We start from the raw sequence: 19,768 nt of genomic DNA on the forward strand, positions 1-19,768 counted from the left end.
CACTGTATAGATAACACACACACACACACACCATTTTCTTTATCTAGCCATCTGTTGATGGACACTTATGTTGCTTCCATATCTTTGCTATTATAAATAATGCTACAGTAAACATAGGGGTGCATATATCTTTTTGGTTTAAAAATTTTTTTTTTAATATTTATTTATCTTTGAGAGAGAGTGAGCATGGACAGGGGAGGGGCAGAGAGAGAGGGAGACAGGGAATCTGAAGCAGTTTCCGCACTGTCAGCACAAAGCCCCACGTGGGGCTCCATCCCACGAACTGTGAGGTCATGACCTGAGCCAAAGTTGGACACTCAACTAAGCCACCCAGGTGGCCCACATAAATCTTTTTGAATGAGTGTTTTCATTTTGCTTGGGAAAATACCTAGGAGTGGAATTATTGGACCATAGGGTAATTCTATTTTTAATTTTTTGAGGAATCTTCATACCGTTTTCCACAGTGGCTGCACCAGTTGACATTTCCACCAGCAGGGCGTGAGGGTGCCTTTTTCTCCACGTCCTCACCAACACCTGTTATTTCTTGCATTTTTTTTTTTTTTTATTTTAGCCATTCTGACAAGTGTAAAGTTTTCCTTTACTTTTTAAAGTATGGTTTCCTTTAGTTATTTGAAGATGTTTAAAAGTGCTCCTCGGAAGTCGGCTAATTTTGACATTTGAGCCCTCTCAAGGGCAGTTTCTGTTTATTTTTCTTCATGTGTGTGGTCACTCTTTTTTTTTTTTAATTGTTTCTTAACGTTTATTTATTTTTGAGAGACAGAAAGAGTACGAGTGGGGGAGGGACAGAGAGAAAGAGGGAGAGGGAGACAGAACCCGAAGCAGGCTCCAGGCTCCGAGCTGTCAGCATAGAGTCCAACGTGGGGCTCAAACCCACAAACCGCAAGGTCATGACCTGAGCCAAAGTCGGACGCCCAACCGACTGAGCTTCCCAGGCGCCCTATGTGTGGTCACTCTTTACTGTTTATTTGCACATATCACATTTTTATTGTTGAAAACCAGACATTTTATATAATAGTTCTGTAGCAGTTCTGAATTCTGACTCCTCCAGTCCCTTACCCTTTGGCTTGTTGTTTTGGGCTTAATGTGTTTAGTCTTGTCTGGACTCTTCCCGTGAAATCTGTAGGCCTGGTAGTGTGAACCCTCTGGCGTCGGTCTTCGGAGAGCAAGCTTTGGCCATGTGTACACTTGCCCTGGGATGACGGTGGCTTTGACGGGGCTCTCTTCCACTCTTTCTTTGGTCTCTCAGGCTCTCCCTCTGTCGGTACCACAGCCAACTGGTGGGCCCTGCGGCTTGCCCTCCGAGGGCTCTATTTTTGACAAATTGTGGTGGATGTGAATTGTTCCGGTCTTGTCTGATTAAATCCTGGCCCTTTTGCAGAAGGAGTCTTTGAAGCCAGTCTTCTTTCAGCCTCGTTCTGACCACAGGAGGGCTCTTCTTAGCTGTCTCCCTCCCTGGTTCTCTCTATTAACCTTCTAGATGGTCTGTTTGGCAGCTTGTTGCTCTCATGGAGCCAGCAGCCTCCTCATTTGTTTATCACCAAAATCTTCATTGTTTTTGACAGTGCACTCAGAGAACTTTCTCGTGATCTGTTTCAAATAAAGTCCATTTCCTTGGGGAGGATTTCAGAATTCTTCGTTCCGTGTCTCCACCACCGTGGAAAATCCTGGGCACCCTTCTCTAGAGCTGGGTATGAGGATGCTGGCCCATTTCTTTCAGAGTGACTCCCTTGCTTTGTGACCTGGGTGCTGGGTGGGCTGGAAGCCTCTGGTCTTTTTGGCTTGCCTCTCTCTACAGGCCCGAGACCTCTGCTCGACAAGTGAACTGAGGTGAGGGCAGTAAAGCTCTAGCATTTCATCTACGCGCCCCCCGGTTCCACCCTCGGAGTGGGGGCTGGGTGGAGACAAGGGTTCTTACCGAGATGTGGTAGATATTCTCGAATAAATGTTTCATTTCCTGCATGCCCTCAGGACATTTTGCAGCCGCTTTGAGCGGTTGTTTTTTGAGAAGTAATTTCCACCAGTTACGGTCGTGTCACCGAGGAGCAGGTCTGCGATGCCCCTCACACACTGCCCCTTCTGGGAGTGATTGCTCTGTGGGCTCTCTGCCAAAAGTCAGTCACTGGTTGTTGGGACCATTTTTGAAAATAGTTTTTGAAAGAGCATATTATGTCTCGTTCTCCTTCACAAATAGATTTAAATTTATAGGTTGTGTAAGTTCTACATGAATATACGTTCTGATTTCGGTCCGAGTTAGTGGATGTGAGACAGGTTTTTCTCCTTAAACAATATTTAGGCAGAAAATGCATATTTGATTATTTTTATTCTCTTTTTCTTTTCCATCTTCCACATGAACTTTATTGTCAGCATTTGAAATTGCACATTTCTCTAATCATGAAATTTCCTTTTCTGAAAATAAAAACATAAGCCCTTAAGAAACAATAGGATCATTGGCCCTTAAAATATACCCATGATTATCTTTAAATACATGTATACCCAATGAAATAAAATCATAACAATGTTACAGAAAGAGAGTATCTGTGTCGTTTCGTACATCTCCTGTGACCATAGGTGCTATTTAATCGATTCCCACTTACTGTTCCCTTACTCCCTAGAAGATTTTCATGAACTCTCTGTTCTGTTAATTAGATGCTTCAAGTTTGTCATGCTCTGTTGTGGATCACGGACACTGATGGCAATTTTTTTCTGTGTCTGGTTCAGTGTTTCTACTTTTAAATTTGTGATTTGCCTCCATCCCGTGACCTCAGAAATGTAATGTTTTCGAGATGCTTGGATGTGAAAAAGCTTTGGATGACTTCTGTTCATTCGCCTTAGTTTGGTGGAGAGGGACTTTTCTCCTCATCTTCCTTTAGCCCACGCTAAGCCCGTCAGGCCCCTCCGACGTTGGACCCACCTCACACCCCCCTGACAGACACACGGCTGCAGTTCCAAGGCGTGTGCTTCGACTCCACTCTCTCCCTCTTTTCAAGCTCTTACTCTGTGGAGACTCCTGTTCTTCCTTCAGCTCTACCTCACATTTTTATTCTAAGTACTTGGTTTCCACTTTTTCAAATGACCCTCAACAGGCGTGACGGCAGGTCACATACTCTGGAAGTTCACGGAAGTGACTCTGCATCCAAGGCTTTGGGGTAAAGAAGATTCACAGCTGTGAAGAGATTACTATAAAACACTATTAGTGAAAAAAAAAACAAAAAAAAAAACCACTATTAGTGGAGACCTACGTTGCATTTCTGATTTTAAGAGTAATAAATGCTTATTGAAAAAAAAAAACCCTGATATAAAAGTACAGGTCTCCCTATAATCCCAGCCCCCAAAAGAAACACTATCAAAACGATGTAACATCTTGTGACCTTTTCACCGTAGCCCCCGCAGGAGCTTGTGGTGTGGTACTGGCACCTCCCATAGGAACAGCAGCAAGTTCCAGGGCTGTCCTGTTCACTGTAGGATCTCCTCCACACAGTGCCACGGCCCCCACTTGTACCCATATGGTCCTTCGAACGAGAACAACCTCAGGTGAAGCATCGTCTTATTATGATTTTGGCTAGTGTTGGGAGCACGGTGTTCTGTTGATGGCTTAATGGTGTGACTGAGCAAGTCCCTTGACCTCTCTGGACTTCAGTTTCTTTACCAATGACATGGAGATCATCATTGTCTTTACCTTAAAGGAAAGGGTTGTAAGGTATGAATGGGACCTTATTTGTGGGAGGGGGAGACTTGATAAAATAAAAGTACTGTATATTTACAACTGCGATATTATAGCGATACGATCGAAGTGTGACTTCTCCATGATGAAGCAGCTATGCCTATATGGTGCTTCTTAGCTTATATTAAAGGCTTAATTTAGTACGGTTAGTACATTTTTTGAAATGGTAGATGGTTGTTTGTCTTTGCTTTGTCCTTTTAGAAACCTGAGTCTTACCTTTTTTGTACCTTGGGCCCCAGTCTTTGCACTGAATCCTGTCTGCATTGAGATAGGTCAATAGATTGGTTTTATCATCCTCCATACTCTACACGTAGGTCGTTAATACCCTAAATGAAGAAAGCACTTAGATCGGACTTGAAATGAGTTCTCATTTGACATCATCTTCTGTATTGGACCGTGGGTTCTCTGAGTTCTCTTACACTGAGTAAGTGACCGATCACGATGTCAGTAGATCCGTAAGCAAAGGATTGTAAACAGATAACGAGAGAGGAGGTAGAGCCAACGATCTTGTTCTTCGGATTATTAGAAGTATTAAGTAATAATAAAATACAGTTTGCAGAAAGTAACGTTTTTTACCTGTTAACTAAGCCAACACTAAAAGACTGACGCCCAGCGTTGCTGAAGGTTGGCGGGATCGGTGCGCTGCCTCACAGCTACTGCCGTAGGAGGCCGTGACGCGGTTGTCCCCAAGGCTGTAAAAGCGGGGGTCACATTTGCTCTGTGGAAATCCCATTCCTGTTTACACCAGCACTTGGGAGTATTGATCACAAACGAGCCTTTCAGAGGAAGGAAACGCTTTGGATTCCATTATAGTGTTATTTGTGATACAAAAATCAGAAATGGTATCAATCTTCCGATAATCGTTACCTATAAAAATGTAGTGAATTGCTCTGCACCGACCGCATGTTGCAGTAAAGACTACGGAGCAACAGGGAGAGATGTGCATGTCACAAATTAGTTTAAAACGAGCCATGATGATGTCTATGGAATGTGCGTATAAAAGAAGAACGGAGGGGAACTTGGAAAACTAAAACCCAGGGGGTCGGTGCCTTTTCTTTTAACATTTCCTTTGTTCCTTGGATGGTGGGAGCAGGCGCTCACTGCGGGCCCTGCGCCGCATGTCCTGTTCTCTTGCAGCGGGCTCCAGCGGCTCCGGAGGCTCCCTGTGCTCCGCCAGCGGCCGCGCGTGCGTGGGCTCCCCGCCAGGGCCGTGCTCGGGCTCCTCCCCTCCGGGAGCGGAGGCGGCTCCCGGCCTGAGATACATGCCTTATGGTGCTTCACCCCCCAGCCTAGAGGGGCTCATCACCTTTGAAGCCCCTGAACTGCCAGAGGAGACACTGATGGAGGTAGAGAAGAGACCCCTGTGGCGTGTCGCTGTAATGTCGAGAGCACGGAAGAAGGTTCTAGCAATGAGGAAAGGGCAGAATACACAAAAGCTCTGAAGCTGTTTTCTTCTCTTTAACTCACCTTGTCCTTTTCTCCTTGAAAAACATTGCTGATGTGTTTTTAGAGTAACGTTAACAGTGACACTCATCCAGAACAAGCATTGGTTGAGAGGAAGTGACACATGGAGATTTTTTTTTTAATCTGAAGTTTATTTGCTAGTTATGGGATTTGTAAAGCACAGTCTTTGTCCTGAAACCGTAACTTTTTATTCTCACCGCTTGCTTTTCTTCGTAAGATAAAAGCAATACACTTAGGCTTATGAAATAATAAAGCATAATGCCAGATTAGTCGCACTGCCAAGCAAATGCTCACATTTGTAGACCAGCACCCTCCCTCGGTGGAGCCAGTTCCACAGGGAAAAACGCAGCCTAATCTGAAGCATGCTGAACACACGTTCAGAACGACAGAAGTTAATTTTGCGACTCCAAAGACTGTGCCAGTTCAGTTCCTCAGACTCGACTCCAGGACAGCACCCAGTGGCCTACACTGTGTCCTCAGTCCCTGATTACAATGCTAACTTAGCTAGCATTTCAAATTAAAATGATCAGTTCTCCGGGCCGACAGAGAACAAATTCTCTCTCCATGCTGGACCTCCAACTAACGTTTTTATTTTGCATGAATGAGAATTAAATATTTCACATAAAAGTTATAAAATGTTGCATGCAAAATTTAGTAGTGATTTTGGAGTAGTTCTAGTCGTGATTTTGAAAATATGTACAATGCAGTCCTAAGATTGGGAAAGCAGTTTTCAGAGTTTTTTCAGTTTCCAGCAAATTAGACACAAATTGTGTTCTAATACATTTTCCAGTGTATTGGAATGTACAGTCCAATATGCTGTCAGAGAGCAGAGAGACTTTCAAAAGTTAATTGGTTTATTCTCCTTTTTCTAGGAAAATGATTCTTTTTTCATCATAGAAGGAGAATGAGAAGCTTAGTCTTATTTGAGCTTTCAAAAAACATTTATAGCTAAAAGCACATCTCAAAACAACATTAATTTAGGGTGCCTGGGTTGCTCAGCCTTGGCTAAAGTCATGATCTCAGGGTTTGTGAGTTCAAGCCCTGCATTGGATGAGCACGAGCCTTGCTTTGGGTGAGCCTCACTTCTCTCCCTTTCCTTCTCTCTCTCTCTCATTTTCTCTCTCTTTCTGCCCCTCGTGGGACTCTCTCTCTCTCTCTCTCTGTCTGTCTCTCTCTCTCTCCCTCTCCCTCCCTCCCTCTCTGCCCCTGGTTCACTTGGGCCCTCTCAAAAAAAAAAAAAACAAAAACCCACATTACTTTTAGAATGCTCATTTTTTAAAGCATGCTATTATGTCTGTACTCCCCTCTTTAAGTGAACAGCTCACAGAAATTTAGAGCTTTGGTATTAGGAGTGACTGTGAACTGAAAACTCACCAGAAATTAAAATAAAACATCTCTGGAACTCTAGGTCAGTAGAATTTACTAAACTAGCAAGAAGGGTGGTTTAGTGTAAAGAATATCCTTAAAATCCTGATGCTTATTTGGTCATGTTTTTGTCTCAAGTATGTTGATTTAATTGTTTAGTTTTGGGGTTGTGCTTGTCTTTGTTTTGTTTTTCTGGTAAAACACAGTGACCTCATTCCTTTGACACTTAATTTTGGGGCTGCTCTCATACATACACACAAACACATGCGCATACCCACATTTGGTTTCACCTGTGTTTATTTTCTTACTAGTCTTCTGGAATTTAAAAATCTTCGTCTGTTTTGCTCATTCTGATATTCATAAGTATAGAAAAACATTAGCGCCGGCCATGGCTTATATACAGGAAAGAGTACATGCCTCCTCTTCACTGAAAGTTTCTAAGACAAATTGGCTTTGCCACAGCGAGAACACACAGACGCCTTACGCCACCTCAGTGTGATGCTGATGTTCACCGAGTGCGTGCTGGACCTGACAGCCGCGCGGGGAGGAGACCCGGAGCTGTGCGCGTCCGCTGTCTCATCCGCCGTCTCCTTGTACCAGATCCAGGAGAGCGTGGTCGTGGACCAGATCAGCCAACTAAGCAAAGACTGGGGGTAGGTGCTCCCCAGCCATTCACTTCCAGATCCTCCATGCTTTCTGTAAATTCACGTCTGAGACGGAGACCTTGCCGCACGCCGAGATCACATCCCATCTCAGGGCTTCAAGGAAGCCCCGAGTTGTTCCGTTGTGCGAGATCTCACTACATGAGCCAAGACTTGAAGATTCCGTAACCCTAGCGTTGCCTTCTCTTTGTGTCTTACACTGTCGAAGGTATTTGGCGATAAAGGGATCGTACTGATTTTTCTTTGAGGAGACCTGTTGTATTCAAAGCACACACACATCTTTTTCATGAACCTTCTTCCTCCCAGAGTTACTTGTGCATTAAAATATATCCAGGAGAACGATACTCCTTTAGAAATGCTGTTTTAATGGTGACCTGACGAGTAGAGAGCTGAGTCTGGCATGTGGGTCCCAGGATAACACTCTGCTGTCTTCTGGGCACAGGCGGGTGGAGCAGCTGGTGTTGTACATGAAGGCGGCACAGCTTCTAGCCGCGTCGCTGCATCTCGCCAAAGCCCAGGTCAAGTCCGGGAAACTGAGCCCATCCACGGCCGTGAAACAAGGTATGGGTGGGGCGTGACGGTCCTCGAGCTGCTCCTTTCCCCTTTGTACTGAGAGTTTGGGATGAGGAATCCCTGTGTTGGTAAATATCCGTAGGGGTGCCTGGGTGGCTCAGTCGGTTGAGCATCAGACTCATGATTTCAGCTCAGGTCATGATGTCACGGTTTATGGGATCGAGCCCCAAGTCAGGCTCTGTGCTGACAGCTCAGAGCCTGCTTGGGATTCTCCCTCCCCCTCTCCCCTCCCCTCTCTCTCTCTCTCCCCCTCTCCCTGTCTCCCTCCCTCCCTCTCTCTCTCTCCCCCCTCCCCCCACCCCTCCCTCTCTCTCTCTCTCAAAATAAACAGATAATAATTTTTAAAAAACATTTAAATATTCTTAACTGGGGAAAGATTCTGATTTTTCTGTTTTTTGTTTTTGCCATTTAATTCATACAGGGACAGTTGGAAGTGCTTTTCTGAACCGGAAGAGAACACATGAAAGAATCTGATTTCTGGTCTTTTTTGTTTTTTAATGTTTATTTTTGAGAGTGGGGGGAGGGGCAGAGAGGGGTGGAAAACACAGAATCTGAAGCAGGCTCCAGGGTCTGCGCGTCAGCACAGAGCCCGACGTGGGGTTCAAACGCATGAACTGTGGGATCATGACCGGGGTCGAAGTTGGACGCTTAATCGACTGAGCCACCCACCCCAACCCCGGTCATTTTTTTCAATGATCATTTAATGTCACTTTCCTTAAATCAGCAGGAAAGGTGCATGTCACTGTGACTTTACTTGTGGAGGAAAAATAAAATTCTCATCTCAACTTCTTTTCAGTTGTCAAGAATTTGAATGAACGATACAAATTCTGCATCACCATGTGCAAGAAACTTACGGAAGAGCTGACTCGCTTCTTCTCTGACAAACAGAGATTTATTGATGAAATCAACAGCGTGACTGCAGAGAAACTCATCTATAATTGTGCTGTAGAAATGGTAACCCTTTCTACGGTTTAACATTATTTAAGAGTATCTTTTGAGTTGAATACCTGCTTGACCTTATCGTTTTAAAAAGAGTTTGTGCCCTTGACTGCTCCCAAGTCCCAAACACGGTGATAGCCTCTTACTAAAGGAGGACTTGGACTTCATGAGCACAGGTGACACATTGAATAACGTTGGTTACCGCATTTGGTGAAGTGTTATTGTACCTCCTAAAAATTGCTAACCTTAGGCATGATCTAATCTTCTTATACTTTGCATCTAAACGCTTTGGCTGGATCTGTTTCTGCATTTTGTACTGTCTAAGAAATTCTGGCATAATAAAACATTAGGAAAAATACCGCTCTGTTTACCAGTCCTCAAAAGTCCACGTGCCCAGATTCCACTTACTGACCTTACTGAAGTATAGACACAAAGTAAAATCTGCTTTTCAAATTATTTGGGTCTACTATTGGAAATAATTTGTTTCTATCTCATGGGGGAAAAGTTGCTCTGAAGTAGTGATGAAATTAGAGACTGTTAGTTAAGTAGTTTAGTGGGGGAAAAAATTATTGAGCAATCTCATTTTTGCCACATTAACATAATAAATCTACCTCCTCCCCGCAGAATATGTCTGCTTTGAATTGTACGGTTATGTTACCCTTGGCCTTATTCCGCAAGCCATTATCAAAAGTCAAATGAAAATGACTTTGGAGTATAAACTGTTGATAAGCAGAACATACATTATTTTGCTCTAAACTATTGATATGAATAATAGGCATTGCATCACTCTATACCGGTTTGAGACTTCATATGATAAATTATTTTTAAAACTTGGGGCCAAGAAAAATGTCCTCTCCTGAGGAGTTTGGCTGTTCTTCCTTTTCTGATAACAAGAGCAGCGTAACTTGAATAAGTCCCTCCTTTTGCCCCGGCTGCACAGCAAACTTCGTGATATTAGCACCATGTTTAGTTATTTCTTCATCCTTTTCAGAATGGATTTTCTGTACCCATTTTATTTGTTTTATTGTAAGTGGCTTTCAAGTATTTTTTGAAAGAAACAGATATCGGCAAGTACACATCAGGATACTGGGTTACTGGCAGTCCCGGCTTTTAATGACTGAAGAGAATGTTAAAGAACAAAATTCAGCCAAGTAAAATTGAAGATCTAATTGGCTTTTGTGAAATGATTCATGCATCAGGCAGCATTTCATCTAGCAAGTAGAGGAGAGCTTTACTGAGCTAAATAAAACAAAGGTGTTTGAAGGGAGAAGGGGGTAATAAAAAAGAGGAAAGGAATTAGTTAGCAAGGAATGCGTTGTTTAGGCAAAGTTGCCCTTTTAAGGGAAACTGAAGTGGGGAAGGAAGGGGTCAATCAGTAAATTTCCTAGTGCTGACCAGGAAATGCCATGTTGACTGGTTCGAGGTTACATACCTGGGGTATTGGAACTGCAGTCAGGTGAGGTATTATGTCCTGGCTTACTGACTTGGCCTAAGTGGTGCCATTTTGGGCCTGTCGTCTACTTTTTAACAAGGAAATCAGAATACCATTGAGAAGACTTCTCAAATAGTCATGACCTGTGCATAATACTACAGTCTCCTCTTTCTGGAAAGCCCCTGCCCACCTTTCTCATCACCTCTACTCCTTTATGACTCAGCCTACACACCACTTCCTGGAGGCTTTCCCTAATCTCCGCGTGCCAAGGGGCGGTTAGATGTGCCCGGTATGTGTTCCGTCCCATCTCGGGGCTTCCTCCTACACAGCCACGTGTCTCTTGGAATGAGCAAGCCATGTTGTCAGGCCTGTGTGTCCCTCCAGACTGTGAGTTCTCCTTCGTGGTATGTGCAGCGCTTGGCACTTGTAAACACCCCTGAGTGAATGGGCGACTACGCCAGAAAGTTCTTTGGCTAAAGGAAGCTATTAAATGACTTTTACCACCATTTAATTATCTTATTATAACAAAATCTACCTTAATGAAATGTCAGGTTGCCCTAGTGTCAGAGTATATGTTTACAATAAACTTTTTAGTGTAGCCGTAGAAGAGCCAATTTAGAAGTATAAATGTTGAGTCATGAATCTCTCTGAGTACGGGATTATGTTTGAAGGCGAAGTAACTTTCATCGAGAAGCTCCTTTACACTGCTCATCTGATGAGTCTTATGAGTAAGTTTTGTATAGTTTGGTAGATTATATCATCTCGTCAAAATGTGTTAGATATCATTTAAAGCTGCATTGCCCAGATGGATGTGTATTTTCGTGGAAAAGTTGAGAATCTCCTTGCTCTTGCTGACTTGGCTTCAGGTTCAGTCTGCAGCCCTGGATGAGATGTTTCAGCAGACAGAAGATATTGTTTATCGCTATCATAAGGCAGCCCTTCTTTTGGAAGGCCTAACGAAGATCCTCCAGGACCCTGCAGATATTGAAAACGTACATAAATGTAAGTTGACTTGGAAAGTGGTGTGTTATTGATTGCAGCTGAGTTGCCTCCTACGGGTGCAGCAGGAAGAGCTTGGAGTTTGGAGTCGTACTGCCTGGGTTTGAATCTTGGCTTTCCAACTTTGGGCAAGTCATTGATTCTTACTGCGGTCTGCTGCTGCTTCTAAAAGATGAGAGAGTTGTTTGAGGAACGGAGATCGTGCTTATAATGTAATGATTGATGGCTTTTGATTTTTATACCGCATTACCGTGTTGGAAGATGTATGTTTGTGTATGTAGAGAACTCTGTTTTTGTTAAATAATAATACATGCAACTATTTTAAGCCCTGTGGGCTTCAGCGCAGAGCCTGCTTCGGATCCTGTCTCTCCCCCCTCTCTGCCCCTCCCCCACTAGTGCTCTCTCTCCTCTCAAAAATTGTGAAAGAAAAAAAAAAAAAGAACTTTATGAAGATCCTACGTACCCCAGATCTGGTATAGACAACAGAGTGGAGATTTAGAGAGTGCCAGGATGATGATACCATTTGTGGAGTATAAGCCCTGGTGTTTGAGGAGGGGCTTGGGAGCATATGTGGTCACACCACATTTTGAAGAGCCTCAAGGGGACTGCAATTCTAAAATTATGTGCAGTTGTGAGCAAGCTAGCTATTAAAACCTAAATTTTCTTTATTTGACGTGCTAACCTACATTTTGCTCCTGTGCATCACTGAGCTAGACATTATATCTAAACAATTATCAGGCAGAAAGAAGAAAAAATCTTCAGAATGGTTCACTTTGGGGCAAAGATAGAACAGAGACAAGGATGTAGGTGGAAAGTGGTTTTGTTTTTGTTTTTGTTTTTGTTTTTGTTTTTTTTTTCATTTGTTCTGCCCTTGGGTTTGAAAACAGAAATGACTTTTGCTCTGAATTTACTTTATTTCTAGATAAAACTAGTATTGAGAGAAGATTGTCAGCACTCTGCTGTAGCACCGCGACCCTGTGAGCGGCAGCCGGTCCGGCCCCTGGACCAGTGGTGGAATTGAGGAGAGAAGTTTGGGATGACAGCTCGGGTTCTGGTTCCCCATCTCCAGGAAACCGTAGTTTCTCACCTGGTGACTACCAAAGAGCAAGGAGTGACTTCACAAAGGAAGAACAATCCAAAACTACATACTTGTAGGAAATCTGCCTTATCGGAGACGACACCCCTTCCCCTTTTCTTTGTAGAAGCAGCAGCAAGAGTATTCCACTTGGCTCTCGGTTCGAACCTGGTAAATAAACGTACCTTAGAAATAGAACTATCAGTGCAGTTATTCTTAAAGACGATTAAGAGGGGAACAAAATGAGTGGCTCTTTACTCGTTCATCAGAGCAATGTGTGAAATCCCATGTATTTACTGAGGTATAAAAGTAAAAAGAAAAAAAAAAATCTACATCTCATCCGGGCAGTTTGATATCTGGGGTAGGTTTGTCTAAATCTGAGCACGCATCCTTAAACAGCTCAGGAGGAAATAGCTTAAGAACCAGCTGAAAGAAGGCTCTTGGAAGAAATTGTGAAATCTTCCATCTGATCTAATATGGACACATGTTACTCTTCCAAAATCTTTCATATTGCACTAATTTATTAAAACAACTGTGCATTGGATTTTGCAATTTAAAACTAACTGAGGCACAATGGACTCGTTTAAAATATTTTACTTGATTATATTCTATACACACACCCTTCCCAGAATTCACATGTAATGTCTAGTGGACTTTTAAACGGTAAAAACTTGTGTTCATGTGGACCGTTGCATTTTTTTAACCTGTTCATCCACACGTAACAGATTTTCTCAGTGGTATTTTTGAGTTGCTGGTCGTTTGCCTTTGGTTTTATTTTTTACCGTGCATGCAGAATGTGCATCGACGCCTGTGATCTCTACGTTTACTAAAGGCTAGGTTTATTTGGGCAGTATTAGAAAGAGTATCAATCGGGAGACTCTCAAGAATTTTAGCCGGGCCACAACAAAGTTGGCGACCTAAAGGCTTGTTAGTGATGTGGAGTTTCTACGTGAAGTTAGTGGAAAATGAGGTTTGTTTTCTCTTAGGAAAATGGGCAGCTCTCTCTCCAGCCTAATGTGTATTTTTCACGTTAATCCTGGCAGTTCACCAGATAGCTAGTCACCAGATAGCTAGACGTGGAGAATGCGGGCAGTTAACATCCTTCCAGAAACCGTTCCTACGTCGTATATTGTTTGATTTCTTTTACTCACCTGCTTGAATACTTGAATAAACATTCTCCACTTTTAATCCTTATATCTTTATCCTTTTAGATAATATAATCTGAACTCTGACAAATTGCACAGAAGCTCTTTGGCATTAATCTGACTTTAGCGTACTGATAAAGACAAACAAAAACATGGTTTTTCTTTTACTTTGACGAAGTAATGTAATTTTTACCTTATTTATCTGTATGAAATTCCAGCACTTAATTTGAACATTTATTTATATGATGTTTGTATTTTTAGGTCTTTAATACAGTGTTTCTACCTCCCATTTGTAACTGCATATGCATTATTCTTGAAACTAGGTAAAACTCCCTGAATTGTTGTGTAATAGCCTTTTTATTATTGCCTGTACAGATGTATATTGAGGTAAAATAAAAGTGACAAAGTGTTTCTGGGGCCAAGCTGGGTCCGTATTACGTGGCTTGTCAAGCCAGCTCCTTCCTCAGTGAGTTTGGAGGCTTGGTCGCTCATATCCTTTGTCCTGCCCCAAGATTTCCGATGCTCGGGGACTGTCAACGCAGGCTGCCAGGCATGTAGACTACGTGATGAGGACTCCTGCGCCTCCCTGCGGGGGTGACGAGCACTGGTATTAGGGACACTCTAGTTTGTGTAATTTCTTCAAGCATACCGAGCAGTTTCATTCACCTTCTCGTAGTTATCAGCCGCGTTCTCTCAGTAGATCGTCCAAGGGGCTGGGTTCCTTCTGGCCCCTCCGCCCTGTCCTTTATTTTTTTATTTTTTTTATTTTTTTCTTTAAACAGGATGAAACAGGTTCTCAGCAAGTAAGTGATGTGTCTGAAGTCAGGTAACTAGTGAGGTAGTTAAGCCATGCTTTGTGACTTCCAAGTTCATTCTTCCTCCTCTCGTATAATAAAGGTCCGTCTTGTGATAGATGCTGTGTGTGAAACCGTGAAGTCTGAACAGCAAAGAACAAACTGTAAACTCATGAATAACGGTTCTGATTCTACTTCCATTTTCAAGGCCGGTTGTTTTCAGAGATCTTGCCTTGATTATAGCAATAATAAATGCTTTATGTTTCCACGAGTATTTTTTAATTCCGTATCATCTGTTTCATACGCTAGAAATGGGCCAGTCTACACACCCATGGGTTGACACCCGTATTGAAGGCATAACGTGGGAAGTTACTGAGCACACGCATGTAAACAGAGGCCTGCTCGGTGAATTTGCTAACCAGCTCTTCCCGCTGGAAGAGTTTGCCTTTATAACGGCACCTCTGTCCTGGACCTAACGGTTCCCACAGTCCACGCGCCCTTATCCCCGCCCAGAGGAACAGTCGAGGCAGCAATGGTCTTGTTTCTGCCGGAGCCCTGGAGAGGAGCTTCCTGGCGGGGCTGGGTCCTCCGCAGTCTCCACAGGGCCACAAGGGAGAAGCTGAGCGGGGACATAGTGGACATGAAGCCATTGACTCAGGTATCTAGGAAGGCCTTGAGGTGACAGAAGTGATTGCAGGACGACCTCCCACGCATGGAGTCTCTACAGACCGTCTTAAATCCTTTCTGAGATAAAGTGCGGTGTGTGGCTCCAGGAGGGTTGCCTGCTGGTGTCGGCGACAGCGAGGATCTGCTCGGGGAGCGTGATGTCCTCCCTCCACCGAGAGGTGCGTTTTCGAAGCGTCTGCGCCCATCTCCACGCGGCCCTGAGACGGTTCACCTCTGGGGCCCGGACCCGTGAATCTTCAGCCACGGAAGCTCTCGGGACCTGCTCGCGTCTCTTCCTTGTTTATCAAAGCCCTTGTGAGAGGACTGCCTGTGGGAGAGTGTCAAGACGGTGTTTTCCTTACCAGAGTCAGAGGGAACCGCCTCAGAACCGATCCACCTAGAAAAGCGTGGCCCTCCGGGAAACTGACAATCAGCCCCGAAAATCTCCGCTTTTGCGGAGGGGGCAGAGCCAAACAGGAAGGGTCAGTGTGAATTCAGGGACCAGACTGTGGTAGAGACAGGAACGGGGGCCGGGAGCCTGCTGTCCCCGCCGCTGCAGGCACACTGACCCCACGGAGGCCGCACAGACCAGGGCACTGGGCGCGCATGTCTGCCCCCTGCAAGCGGAACTCACCTATGGGCTCCCCCTTTTCACGGAGGGTCTCTTAGCCCAGTTTTCAACGGGCCATGTGGATTTTGTCATTCAGTGTGTTCCCAGGGTGCCTCCTGGGAGTGGATCTGAGCCAAGGAGGCTGCTTCCTGGAGCCCCGCACCCGCTCCTTCCCTTGGCACAGCGGCTCCTTTGATGTCTGCACTCGGGAGACAGGCGGTGGGCCTCTCCTGGGCGAGGCTGCCTGGCGCACGGTCGTGGACCGCCCCACGCTGCGTGCCCTCCTCCGAGACAGTCCTGACCTTCCCAGAGTTTGCTTCCATCACTAGGAGAGGCCAGCCGAGAACTTGTTTGCTGAAAGCTTCACTCTGCCTCCTCGGCGTGGTGGTCCCCCGGGTCCCAGACTCCAGCTGCCCCGTGCAGAGCTGTGTGTCCAGAGGGCAAGGGCGCAGAGCTCAGAGAGTGGGGTGCGGATGAAACAGGTTAGTGAGCACGAAGTTCGAGCCGTTCCGGGGACGTGCGTATCCTCAGCGAAGCTCGCTGTTGGACTGGTGGCGGTCCACGGCTCCCCGCTGTGTTGTTTTGGGGAGGGGTGGAGAACAGCCTGTGTTTGTTTGGGGCAAGACCTGGATTTAGGGCTCCCTGGAACCACGTTTGCTCTAGCCGGACAGCTTCTGAAAGGACTTGCCTCCTTCCCTGGCTGGCCCGCCCGGCAAGCTGCGTTCAGACATCCTTTATTTACCCTTTTAGGTCAATCTGGCAGTTACGGTGAAGTGTTTGTATCGACCTAACATTTATGTGATCGGCATATCAACCCTTACTTGCCTCATTTTACCGATGGAGAAACAGACTTGGAGAGTAATCCCCGCTCCGAAAGAAAAGCCCTGAGGCCAGGTAGTGGCAGACGGAAGCAGGGGTTTGGACTGCTGGGCTGGGGAGCCTGGCTGTGGGGGAGCCCTCCTCCCCCTGTGATGTGCTTAGCGCCCCAAACCTGCTCACCCGCACGTCCTTGTAACACCTCTCTGGTGATGTCCAGGAAGAGGGGGGAAAAGTAGAGTTCTGTGCCATTTGGACCCATCTTCTGCCTAGCAGAAGGCAGCAGATTTCGAGAACAGGTGGAGTCAACAGCTCTGTGCAGCCCCTCTTGGGCCTGGGGCTGGAGCCCGAGAACAGTGGGTTTCAGAAACCACCCTTGAACCTCCCAGTGAAAGGGCGTCTATGACGTATCAATAAACTTGAGCATTTGATTGACCCACTTTGCAGTTTCCCTGTTTGGTCTTACCTGTGCCAGTGAGCTCGAACCGCAGGTGCAGCACCAGGTGGGAGAAACCTCAATCCGGGTTTGTCCAGGGGACCCCACCCCCACCCCGACACGCACACAGCCCTGGCCGAGTCCTGGGACCAGTTCTTTTGTTGATGGAAGCAGAAACCCTTTCCCCAGGAACTCCTTGGTCTGCCCCCACTGCGGCCAAGCGGCCCCACGCCCTCACCTGGGCCCCGTCCAGCGTGGAGTTCACACTACGCCAGCCCCTCCACCAGGAGGAGCGTAGCCCACAGGGTTTTCTCTTGTTTGTCTCAAACCGCCAAGGCCCCAACCCATTTTCTCACCTTCCTGTCCTGCCCTCCCCATCTCGGTGATGAGGGTCCTGTGCCCCTGGGGCAGGGCTCCCCTCACTCCCCTCCCCGCAAGGAGAGGCTGGGGAGGAAGACAGGCTATTTTTCAGTTCCAGCTAGCGGGTTTCTGTAAAGATGACGGGTAAATGGATTGCACACTCTAGAAATAACGCCCAGTGATGGTTCCTTTAGGAACCCGCATAAGGAGCAGAAGGTGCGGGCAGCCGAGCTGGTATGGAATGCCTTAAGGTGAGAGTGGAAAGTAGACACAGTTTCTAGTGGAAACCCAGAATATTTTGAGCATGAGGTTTTTCTTCTTAATCCCCTTTACTATGAAGACAAAACAGCCCTGTGTCATTTTTTTTTTTTTAAGTTTGTTTATTTTTGATAGGGAGGGAGGGAGGGAGGGGCAGAGAGAGAACCTCAAGCAGGCTTCACACTGTCAGCACAGAGCCGGACACGGGGCTTGAACTCACCAACCGTGAAATCCGCCCTGATCTGAAATCAAGAGTCGGACACTTAACCCACTGAGCCACCCAGGTGCCCCAGCCCTGTGTTGTTTTTTAAACAAGGTTCTTTAAGTCTAGGAAAACTCCAAGAAGCAAATCACAACTAGGGAAAGTATTTGCCGTAAATACAACAGATGAAGGGAGGTGACGGTGAGGGAAAGGCTAGTAGAAAATCAGGAAATTCCCTTTCCTCCTGATCCACCCCCCACCCCTCCCCACCGTCTCCAGTCAGAGGCCTGACGGGAGCAGCAGAACAGATGAGCCGCAGGCCGAGCAGGCCAAGGCTCCCAACAGATGTTCTGAGTCACCCAGCTCAGGAGAGGGAAATGGACCCACGAGGCCTTGGGGTCCTCTCCCCCAGACACATGTTTCTGTGTCTCCTTCCCACGTGCCCTATGACACGGGCCTCGCTTTCCTCGCCTGTGAGGCAGAGATAGTGAGAGAACTTGCCTCTCAAGCTTATCATGAGGATTAAACAAAATCATACGTGCAGTGCTCACACCCTTTCCTGACACATGGTGAGCCCTGAATAAACACCAGGTGGTGGGATCAGTGGCAGTCACAGCAGGATTAGAGCCAGGGCCGAGGCCCGAGGGCCTGGCTGTATCTCCCCCACTGACCACTGGGACACGGGGCAGGACTCACTTCTGTCCTCCCCCCCCACCACTTGTGTGCTGTACTCTCTTTCTCACATCTGGGTTTTTGTTTTTTTTTTTGGAGACCCGAGCTCTTCTTTCCACGGAGAATGTACCGGAACAACATTGCTTAGACAGGGGCTCCTGGGTGGCTCGGTCGGTTAAGCATCCAACTCTTGCTTTCAGCTCAGGTCATGATCTCACGGTTGGTTAGTTCAAGCCTCCCCCCACCCCCACCCCGTTGGGCTCTGTGCTGGCAGCACGGAGCCTGCTGGGGATTCTCTCTCTCCTCTGTCTCTCGCTGCCCCTCCCGACTCTCTCTCTCTCTCTCTCTCTCAAAATACATAACTAAACTTAAAAAACAAAACAAAAAACCACATCGCTTAGGCAAGCCGATCGGAGCGCACATCGACGTTAGCTCGCTAACAAGTCGGCAGCTGACCAAGTCATGTCGGTTCAGAAAGGATAGGAAAACCGGTGTATGTCAGGGAAACAGGATGCTTGTTACATAAGCAGCTTATTGTAAAGACCACCGTTTCCTTTCACGTGGTCATAGAAACATCATACGTTTCCTCCATAACATGCTAACTGAGGAAATCTGGGACAGGGCGGCCCGAGATACCAGGTGTTCACACACTTTCTGTACAGGACTAAAGGGTATTTCTGGCTTCGGGGGCTAAGCAGTCTCTTGCAGCTAGCGGCCCCCTGCCATTGGACGCCGAAAAGCAGCCGTAGACCGCGCACGGGCGAACATGGCTATGTTCCAGTAAAAACTTTATATGCAATTTTTGAGTGTCAAGTCCTACTCCTTTTTTTTTTTTTTTTTTACTTTTTCTATCCATTTAAAAATGTAAAACCCTTGGGGCGCCTGGGTGCTCAGTCAGTTAAGCATCCAACTTCAGCCCAGGTCATGATCTCACAGTTCATGAGTTCGAGCCCCACGTCAGGCTCTGTGCTGTCGGCTCAGGGCCTGGAGCCTGCTTCGGATTCTGTGTCTCCCTCTCTCTCTGCTCCTCCCCTGATCACGCTGTCTCTCAAAAAATAAAACCTTACCAAAAGAAGATTAAAAAAAGAAACCTGCTAAAACAGTTTTTGTGGGGAAGGTGCCCTTTGCGCAATGGCACTTAGCGTGCATTTAATAAATGGTGGTAGTTTTGCTTTTAATACTAAAAATATGCAATGCTATGCTCTCTTGGGCGGGGCTGGAGGTCCTGTTCCTAGAAACAGCTGCCTGGAGTTGTTCTAAATGCTAAAGTTAGCATCCATTCCCGGACCCATGCCAGGGAGCCTCTCCGTGGGCCTCAGCTCTCAGCATGGAACATGGGCACGCCGACTTCACAAAAAAAGCCCCAGTTTCTTGTTGTAGGGCTGATCCTGAAAGGTTTCAGCTCTATTTTCTTGATGTGTTTAAAATGTGAAGTAAATGTGTGCACGTAAATTAAAACAAATAATTCCCTATGAAATCATGAGTCTATGGATCTCCGTGGCCCACAGCTCAGCAGGGCCACCTCAGGCCTTCTCTGGCCTTGGAGAAGGAACTTGTG

At 46.0% G+C, this 19,768-nt stretch overlaps 1 protein-coding gene across 4 annotated transcripts in view; it reads left to right on the forward strand.

Moving 5' to 3' along the window:
* The window catches only part of ULK2 (unc-51 like autophagy activating kinase 2), an 84,651-nt gene extending 70,343 nt beyond the window's left edge, over positions 1 to 14,308 (forward strand). For 3 of the 4 annotated variants that reach the window (XM_042967730.1, XM_042967729.1, XM_042967732.1), the window contains 7 exons: positions 3,403 to 3,552; positions 4,880 to 5,088; positions 7,034 to 7,224; positions 7,676 to 7,794; positions 8,603 to 8,760; positions 11,044 to 11,179; positions 12,099 to 14,308. In XM_042967730.1, the coding sequence (XP_042823664.1) occupies positions 3,403 to 3,552; positions 4,880 to 5,088; positions 7,034 to 7,224; positions 7,676 to 7,794; positions 8,603 to 8,760; positions 11,044 to 11,179; positions 12,099 to 12,157 (1,022 nt within the window). In that variant the 3' untranslated portion in view covers positions 12,158 to 14,308. The remainder of the gene's footprint in view (positions 1 to 3,402; positions 3,553 to 4,879; positions 5,089 to 7,033; positions 7,225 to 7,675; positions 7,795 to 8,602; positions 8,761 to 11,043; positions 11,180 to 12,098) is intronic. The other variant, XM_042967731.1, reaches the window with a different exon arrangement.
* Positions 14,309 to 19,768: the final 5,460 nt, after the last annotated feature.

Source organism: Panthera tigris, chromosome E1 (assembly GCF_018350195.1).
Source record: "Panthera tigris isolate Pti1 chromosome E1, P.tigris_Pti1_mat1.1, whole genome shotgun sequence".
Taxonomy (NCBI): Eukaryota; Metazoa; Chordata; class Mammalia; order Carnivora; family Felidae; genus Panthera; species Panthera tigris.